This window comes from Anarrhichthys ocellatus, unplaced genomic scaffold (assembly GCF_004355925.1).
Source record: "Anarrhichthys ocellatus isolate YVR2014 unplaced genomic scaffold, GSC_Weel_1.0 scaffold674, whole genome shotgun sequence".
NCBI lineage: Eukaryota > Metazoa > Chordata > Actinopteri > Perciformes > Anarhichadidae > Anarrhichthys > Anarrhichthys ocellatus.
In genome coordinates this window covers 7,600-17,438 of record NW_022280648.1, presented here as the reverse complement: position 1 = coordinate 17,438, position 9,839 = coordinate 7,600, and the positions used below count along the sequence as shown (strand labels likewise).

Here is a 9,839-nt window from a genome sequence, read left to right as displayed (position 1 = left end):
TTTAAACGAAGCCTGGATGTAAAGAATTTGGATTTCATGTCCTAAAATCAATCAGTGTTTGTTGATTCATTGATTTTATTTCCCCGCACGGCGCAGCGAGGTAGAGGAAACACAAAGATAGCAGAATATTTGTGTAATTTAACCAGGAGACAAACTCTAGATCTGCAGAGTGAAGCCAATGCTTCATGTGTTAAAGCTGCATTCTCTCTAGTGTCCAGCAGGGGGCGACTCCTCTGGTTGTATAGAAGTCTATGAGAAAATGACTCTACTTCTCTCTTGATTTATTACCTCAGTAAACATTGTAAACATGAGTTTATGGTCTCAATCTCTAGTTTCAAGTCTTCTTCACTACAGCATGATGTTCATTTAGTACATTATGGTCCATTTAGAGTCACACAGACCATAAAGCAGGGGATGCTTTAGGGCGGGGCTACACGGTGATTGACAGGTCTCTACCAGAGATGTATACGGCGTCTCTACGTCACTCCTCCTCAGTCCAGATATGGTCACTTCCTGTTCACTGGTTGATTAAAAACAAGATGGAGACGGCCAAATCTCTGAACTGGAGCCTTCAAAACATCACAAACTAACGAGAGACGTCAGGACGACTACGTCCACTTCTTATATACAGAATATGTACATATTTAAGCAGCTGTCTATGCAGAATGTGCTTCACTAAACGCAACAAAAACAGACTTGGAGGTCTCCATGAGACGTGAGTTAGTGTCTAAAGACGCTCTCTATTCACCGGATTCTGAACTAGGCTCTTTCCTATTCGTCACTTTGAGTTCTCGTTCCGTTTCTCACCGTTGCCAGTCTTAACTTCTGTCACTTATTATTAAAACAGTTTTTGCTTTTAAAAAGTTATAAATTCTGGATTGTTTTCAGGTGAGAAAGAAACCATTCCAAAGACACCCACAGTGATGTTGAAACAGCGGTTATAGTTTAGGAACATTTCAGTGGACCTGAGGCGTCATTTATGAACTCTGTAGAGGATCCACATTAAGTGATTAAGTACACATCTACGCCAAAACCTATAGAGGTGGATCTGGTTTGATCCAGGAGGACAGCTAATGACGTTAGCCGCACTGGAGCTTACGGCTAACGTAGGGAGGTTCACTTCAGTTACATGATGATGCCTTCAGGCTCTGCTCAGTGAACATGAGTACTGGCTGAAGGTACATTATAACTTTATCATGATGTGTTCACATGTCATCTGTAAAATGTAGTTTTGGTGATAAACTATAATAAATCCAGTAGTTTGAAGGAGATGTTTTCACATGAATATAAAATAGATATTAGAGATGAATTATGATGTTTACCTTCTAACACGAGCTCTGCACACATTATTATACTTCATTAATAATAATGATGAAGAGATGTTTTTGAATTTTGTGTTTCTAAGCAAATCACCACCATAGAAGACTTAAAGTAAAAGGATAAATAATAACTAGAAAATTTCAGAGTTTCTCAAACAAAGGTTTATATCTCAAAGACAGAAATGATGGGAGCGTTAGCTCCCATCATTTCCAAAGGCTTCTCAAACAAAGATGTTTATGTCCAGTACAGAAATGACGGGAGCCATTTGTGGACTGTCCATCACAAATACAAGATTCAATCCAAGAGTATGAATCTAAAATGCAGAAAAGAGAGAAGCGATATCTCAATCGAACCTCAACGATACTATCGGTAACATCGGCGTGTGTAGCTATACAGGTGCTGGTCATATAATTAGAATATCATCAGAAAGTTGATTTATTTCACTAATTCCATTCAAAAAGTGAAACTTGTCTATTATATTCATTCATTACACACAGACTGATATATTTCAAATGTTTATTTCTTTTAATTTTGATGATTATAACTGACAACTAAGGAAAATCCCAAATTCAGTATTTCAGAAAATTAGAATATTGTGAAAAGGTTCAATATTGAAGACACCTGGTGCCACACTCTAATCAGCTAATTAACTCTAAACACCTGCAAAGGCCTTTAAATGGTCTCTCAGTCTAGTTCTGTAGGCTACACAATCATGGGGAAGACTGCTGACTTGACAGTTGTCCAAAAGACGACCATTGACACCTTGCACAAGGAGGGCAAGACACAAAAGGTCATTGCAAAAGAGGCTGGCTGTTCACAGAGCTCTGTGTCCAAGCACATTAATAGAGAGGCGAAGGGAAGGAAAAGATGTGGTAGAAAAAAGTGTAGAAGCAATAGGGATAACCGCACCCTGGAGAGGATTGTGAAACAAAACCCATTCAAAAATGTGGGGGAGATTCAGAAAGAGTGGACTGCAGCTGGAGTCAGTGCTTCAAGAACCACTACGCACAGACGTATGCAAGACATGGGTTTCGGCTGTCGCATTCCTTGTGTCAAGCCACTCTTGAACAACAGACAGCGTCAGAAGCGTCTCGCCTGGGCTGAAGACAAAAAGGACTGGACTGCTGCTGAGTGGTCCAAAGTTATGTTCTCTGATGAAAGTGAATTTTGCATTTCCTTTGGAAATCAGAGTCTGGAGGAAGAGAGGAGAGACACAATCCACGTTGCTTGAGGTCCAGTGTAAAGTTTCCACAGTCAGTGATGGTTTGGGGTGCCATGTCATCTGCTGGTGTTGGTCCACTGTGTTTTCTGAGGTCCAAGGTCAACGCAGCCGTATACCAGGAAGTTTTAGAGCACTTCATGCTTCCTGCTGCTGACCAACTTTATGGAGATGCAGATTTCATTTTCCAACAGGACTTGGCACCTGCACACAGTGCCAAAGCAACCAGTACCTGGTTTAAGGACCATGGTATCCCTGTTCTTAATGGGCCAGCAAACTCGCCTGACCTTAACCCCATAGAACATCTATGGGGTATTGTGAAGAGGATGATGCGAAATGCCAGACCCAACAATGCAGAAGAGCTGAAGGCCACTATCAGAGCAACCTGGGCTCTCATAACACCTGAGCAGTGCCACAGACTGATCGACTCCATGCCACGCCGCATTGCTGCAGTAATTCAGGCAAAAGGAGCCCCAACTAAGTATTGAGTGCTGTACATGCTCATACTTTTCATGTTCATACTTTTCAGTTGGCCAAGATTTCTAAAAATCCTTTCTTTGTATTGGTCTGAAGTAATATTCTAATTTTCTGAAATACTGAATTTGGGATTTTCCTTAGTTGTCAGTTATAATCATCAAAATTAAAAGAAATAAACATTTGAAATATATCAGTCTGTGTGTAATGAATGAATATAAGAGACAAGTTTCACTTTTTGAATGGAATTAGTGAAATAAATCAACTTTCTGATGATATTCTAATTATATGACCAGCACCTGTATATTGTGACATCTTTGGGCAGTAGAAGCCACACTGTCAAAATTTCTTGTGAAATTTTCTAGTTGTTATTATTATTATTATTATTATTATTAAGCCCGCAGGATTATAGTCGGTGTGGCAAACGTGGCTCTGCACATATTTCTTTTACACCTTTTATTATTTCAATATTTGCTGGAAATGCATTGATACAATATTCAGTAAACATTTTACAGCCTTTTAACTGGAAACTTTTTTTACGGTCTCTATTGTGACCGATGGATTAAATGGGTGAAGACTTCTCGTTTCTCTGTTCTTCTCTCTCTCTTAAACACAGTTCCTACAGTCGTCCTTAATAATCTGGAGTTCATTCTGTGTTCACAGTTGCAGCAGCTCCAGAGCCGTTCATCAGGACGCTTGATGCCACAGATGTCTGGGCGCTGTTACAGTGTGAGGTTCGAGGTGCTTCTCCACAACCTGCAGTAGAATGGCAGGACAGTGATGGAAACAGACTTCCTGCTGAGGAACCACAGGTCTCAGCGAGAGGAGGCAGCTACGACGTCACTCTGTACATCACCTTGAAGAAGACGGGCCGCTATCGCTGTGTAGTCGAGCAGGAAGACATCAAGCACAGAATGACTTCTGAGACCTTTGTGCACATCAGTAGTGAGACTTCATTGTTGTTGTTCATGTCTTAGTGGATTCAGATGTTCAGTTGTTGCTTTGTGTCGTCTGTGTGCTGAACATGAGCTGCAGTTACATTTTATTGTTGTGATGTGTTTCAGAGCATGTGCCTAGAGACTGGATCGGATGGGTTGCTGGATTTATTTTTGGAGGTGTCAGTGTTCTTGCAGTTCAAGCTCTGCTTGTTTATAGGAAGTGCATCACAATACGCCGCAAGAACAGTAAGTTTATACAAATTATTCTACCAGTGTGTCCATAATGTGCAGACATCAACAGATGCTCTGATACAACTAGTGTGTCGGCTCAATGCTGCTGGTGGTGCTGCTCATGTTCCAGGTCTGAATAAAGCAGCTCAGATATTGATGTTTTATAGTTGGAGAACTTAAGTTTGTCTTAGTTTTAAGAGTCAAATAGCTTCATGTGATGGAACAATAGGTTTTAATGAGATGTTTTTCATAATTCTGTTCATGAGGCTGAGCTCTTCATATATTTGTGGACATGATTAATTCAGCTTTTCTCTAAAGAGACTTACAATAAGTGAGTTCATCCACAGCACACAATAAAGCTAAACATTGCAGAATGCAGGTAGATCAGACAGAGAAGAGCTTTTTATTCCAGAGTTTATAAACAGCTGTGGTTCAGTGTGAACACATGTAGAGTTTCTGCTGCTCTACAGTTACACTAAAGGATTAGTTAGCCACACAGCAGAGAAGTGTGAAGCATTAATATACTAACGTATGAGAGTAAGAAGTCAGATGTACACGTTGTCACCGGTTTAACATGAATGTTTGGTGAAACAAATTACTTCATGAGAAACTGTTCAATCAATCTCCACCATCACCTGTTTGAAAGACTTTTAAAAGATACAAAAAATGTATATATTTTTGTGTGAATCACCAAAATACTTTATACTAATAACGTTAACTTGATGTAACGTATACACTCATTTCTGTGCTGCAGGTCCTCATCAGCAGGGACAAGCTCCGGTTGACAAGAAAAAAGCTAACAGGGACATCAGTTCATGTGGAGATCCTTCAGGTCTGCTACCTGAGTCAAAGGACGCTTCATAGCTCTATAGCTCTGTGGCTCAGTGTGTGTGTGTGTGTGTGTGTGTGTGTGTGTGTGTGTGTGTGTGTGGGAGGGAGGGAGGGAGGGAGGGAGGGAGGGAGGGAGGACATTGTGTCCGGTCCTCACCTTCTGTCAGACCTCCAGAGGTCTGAGGTTCAGGTTAGAGTTAGGTTCAGGTCAAAGAGGGACGGTCTACATCAATGTTTAAATAGTTCATTCATAAATGCATCAACAGTGATCCATGTGGGCTGATCACACCGAGACGCGCTGCAGCCGCTTCAAACACAGTTTAGCAAAGAAAGGGCTGCAAAACAGCGTGGGGGGGGCTGTGTGCACAACGATCATGTGATTAATGGGAAATGTATAATGAGCTCGCTCTCTCACATGAAACTATCACGAGATGAGATGTGAATGCTCTCTCACAGTCCATCAGCTAACTAGCGAGCCCTACCCACATCCATCCATTATCTGCAACCGCTCCTCCTATTCAGGGTCGTGGGGTAGCTGCAGCCGATCCCAGCTTACACTGTGTGATGGTTCACCTGCACAGCGGGAACATCCCAAGTCTCTTATTTGTCGTTTCCTCGCTCTTCGCTTGAACCGTAAGTTGTTCTGCTCCGCCATATTGACGGCCGTCCCAAAGCTCTTATTCCTGCTCTGAGGAGCGAGGACGCACGAGAGCCGCCTTCCAGACACGCCGAGAGACGAAACACCTTTTACATCATTTACCATCATTTCATTCAGTCACATGAGGCTGATCATTCCTGAGTGTTTGATGAGTTATATCATTTAAATTTAACCTGAAACATGGAGCCTAATAAACTAATTCCAGTGTTCAAGAGAAACAACAATCATATCTTGGGTTATTTAATAATGACGTCACAATATGAATTTCAAAAGGCCTCTGCCCTTTATACCAAAACCATGAGTCCAATCAACAACATATGGGTACCATGAGAGAGGTAAGACTGTGCCGAACGCGTTGATGTGTTTTTATGTTTGTGGTGTTAATAATGTGAGCTCCAGAGCAATATACAAAACCGGTACCGTCTGCTTTCTTTGAGAAATGAGTGGTGAGGTTCTGTTGGTGCGTTGCTGTTTTCAAGCCTCAAATCTTTTCAGACCCATGTTTCAGTGCTTTTGAACTACAGATGTTTTACAACCGACAGTCTGATGGAATACTTTTATACTACTTATTTATCAATCTGATAAATAACACTTGAACCAGCTTACTGCGGTTCCTTATGTGCCAGTTAAAGGTTCCAGTCTTTGTAATAACGTGATGATCAACGGGGTCCGATGCAGCACGAAGGTCTAACAAGACAAGAACAGGGACCGGTCCTTTGTCAGACGTTTGAGATGTTGTGATGTATAAATAGATTGAACTGAATGTTCTATGAAAGCACGTCAGGTTCCTGGTTGTTCAGCATATATAACCGTATCATGTAATTCTATGCAGAACAAAGACATGAGGCTAGAAATGATCCCAAACAGACACTGAAGAGTAACTGTTCATTGTGTGGTTTGAATGTTAGACGTGTTTAAGTTACTTCTCTATTTCTCTATTTCTGGACTCTTTTGTTTTTAAATCGCACGTGTACGCTGCCATCTGCTCGCTTGTATGAATTTAAGTTGTATGTTTATTGTCAGCCCAATGTTACATGACACCATGAAGAAAAAAGTATTCTAATGGTGAAAGCTCTTTTTGTTAAACTTAAATGTCAACAACTAAATACTGTGACAATCACAGCAGCTGTTACTTAAAGGGCCGGTGTGAAGCATTAAAGTGACAAACCAAACAGCCGTGTTTTTATTCACGTATTTCTATTCTAATCCTAATGTTAGACATTAGAGATTGTGAATGGACAAGGCAAAATTTGTTGTTCTCAATTGCCAAAAAAATAAGTGTTAACGCTCGCTTGATGTATTTTATTGTCTTCATCACCGAACATGAAACCTGGACATGAACTATTAAAATGTGAAATAAACTCCTGGAGACCTCTTTCCATTTTTTTCTCGTTGATGGTGAGATGATCCTTTTCCTTAAATTGTTTTGTTTACAGTTCACAACCTCTACTTCTTACATTACAGACAAGCGTAGTCTCTAGTGGCAACTTCTTAACAAACTACGCTGTTCCAAAGTTTATTGGCTCCAAACCACCGGTTCTGAAAAGTGAAAGCTGCATTCTCTCTAGTGTCCACCAGGGGGCGACCCCTCTGGTTGTATAGAAGTCTATGAGAAAATTACTACTTTTTTCGTTAACACTTTATTGACTTTTTTCGCAGTCATATACTATGACCTTTTTTCAACATAATATTCTTTGACTCTTTTACGACATGCTATACAATGATGTTTTTACTATAATACTATATTACGACTTTTCAACATACATTACAATTACTTTTTTACGACACACTTTACAGACTTTTTTCGACATACTTTTTTCGACATATTCTTTGACTTTTTAATGACATACTTTAACATGACTTTTTTTGAAATCCTATACTATGACTTTTTTTCGACATAATTTACTTTGATTTTTTGACTTTTTCAGTACTTTTTTCTACACGGTATACTGTGACGTTTTTGCGCATTACTCTAGGGCGATTTTCAACATACTATACTATGACTTTTTTGACATTGTATATGGTAGATTCTTTTTACTACGACAACTTTGACTTTTTTTTGACACACTAAACTATCCCACTATAGCGTTTTTCTCCCTTTCACCTTGTTTGATTCCGCGGTCCAAACTGTGGAGTCCCTACGCTTCCTGCGCTCAATCATCACCGAAGACATCAGCAGCTGAAGAAGTGAGACCTGTCAAAGGCTGCAGTATATCATTCTATAGAGGCTGTAATCCTCCAGGACTCTGAGACTTTCTGACTTTTTGCACATTCCATGGACTAAACATTGAAATGCCTGCACAGCTGTTACGTTCTTCCTTTATAAAAGATATATTGTGAACTTTCATATTTTGTCAGTACTGTTAATCTAGTTTATTTTATTCACGTTTCTTCACTGTTGGCAGAACTTGCTTGTCTTTTATTTTCACTACTGCAATAATTATGTGCAAAACATCACTTTTCACAAGTCACAGCTTAGTGTGCCGTGGATAAAGTCAAAGTATGTCATAGTCTAATATGTTGAAAAAAGTAATGTGTCATTGTATAGTATGTTAATTTAAAAAGTATTCAGAATGTTTGAAAAGGTTATAGTATCATATGCCGTAAAAAATCCTAAAAAGTCATATCGTAGTATGTCAAAAAAACTAATTAAAAAGTCATCGTGAAGTATGTCGTAAAAATTCAAAGTATCTCGAAAAAAGTTTTAAAAAAGTCATAGTATTTATGTCGAAAAAAGAAATTGAATTGTTTGTCGAACAAAGTTGAAGTGTAGTATATCGAAAAAAGGCAGTTATAGTATGTTGTAAAAAGTCATGGAAAGTTTATTGTAAGTCTTAAAAAGTTAAAAAGTGTCCATCGAAGTTAAATTCCATCCATCCATCCATTTTCCTCCGCTTATCCGGGGTCGGGTCGCGGTGGCAACAGGCCAAGCAGGCCGACCCAGACCTCCCTCTCACCGGCAACATGTTCCAGCTCATTCTGGGGGATCCCGAGGCGTTCCCAGGCCAGCTGGGAGATGTAATCTCTCCAGCGTGTTCTGGGTCTTCCCCGGAGTCTCTTCCCAGTTGGACGTGCCTGGAAAACCTCCAGTGGGAGGCGTCCAGGAGGCATCCTAATTAGATGCCCGAACCACCTCAGCTGACTCCTTTCGACGCGAAGGAGTAGCGGCTCGACTCCAAGCTCCCTCCTGATGACCGAGCTCCTTACCCTATCTCTAAGGCTGAGCCCGGCCACCCTACGGAGGAAGCTCATTTCGGCCGCTTGTAGCCGCGACCTTGTCCTTTCGGTCACGACCCAGAGTTCGTGACCATAGGTGAGGGTAGGAACGTAGACCGAGTGGTAAATTGAGAGCTTTGCCTTCCGGCTCAGCTCCCTCTTCACCAAGATGGTCCGGCGCAGCGCCTGCTTTACTACTGCAGCCGCACCGATCCGTCTGTCGATCTCCCGCTCCATCTTACCCTCACCCAACACCCACCGGGAACGTGTCTGACTTATTGCCGAGAATGCGGACACAGCTCCTACTGCAGTCGTACAGAGACCGGATCGCCCGTTGTAACGGGTCCGGCACCCCATACTCCCGCAGCACCCCCCACAAGAACCCCCGAGGGACCCGGTCGAAAGCCTTCTCCAAGTCCACAAAGCACATGTAGACTGGTTGGGCAAACTCCCAGAACCCCTCCAGTAGTCTTGCGAGGGTAAAGAGCTGGTCCACTGTTCCACGGCCGGGACGGAATCCGCACTGCTCCTCTTGAATCTGAGGTTCGACAAACGGTCGGAGCCTCCTTTCCAGCACCCTGGCATAAGCCTTCCCCGGGAGGCTGAGTAGTGTGATACCCCGGTAATTAGAGCACACTCTCCGGTCCCCCTTTTTGAAAATGGGAACCACCACCCCGGTCTGCCAGTCCATGGGCACTGATCCCGACCCCCATGCGACATTGAAGAGGCGTGTCAGCCAGGACAGCCCAACTATGTCCAGCGCCTTCAGCATCTCAGGGCGGATCTCATCCACCCCCGGCGCCTTGCCACCGAGGAGCTTTTTGACTAATTCAGCGGCCTCTGCCAGGGATATGGGTGAGCCTCCCCCTAGATCTTCAGGCGCTGCCTCTTCTGCAGAGGACATGTTGGTCGGGTTTAGGAGTTCCTCAAAGTGCTCTTTCCACCGCCCGAC

The 9,839-nt window shown here is 42.1% G+C and overlaps 1 protein-coding gene across 1 annotated transcript in view; it reads left to right on the top strand.

Moving 5' to 3' along the window:
- Positions 1–5,107, top strand: part of LOC116376894 (butyrophilin-like protein 10) — an 8,286-nt gene extending 3,179 nt beyond the window's left edge. Inside the window, exons 2-4 of the mRNA XM_031838390.1 lie at positions 3,677–3,958; positions 4,078–4,197; positions 4,937–5,107. Of these exons, the coding sequence (XP_031694250.1) occupies positions 3,677–3,958; positions 4,078–4,197; positions 4,937–5,046 (512 nt within the window). The 3' untranslated portion in view covers positions 5,047–5,107. The remainder of the gene's footprint in view (positions 1–3,676; positions 3,959–4,077; positions 4,198–4,936) is intronic.
- Positions 5,108–9,839: the final 4,732 nt, after the last annotated feature.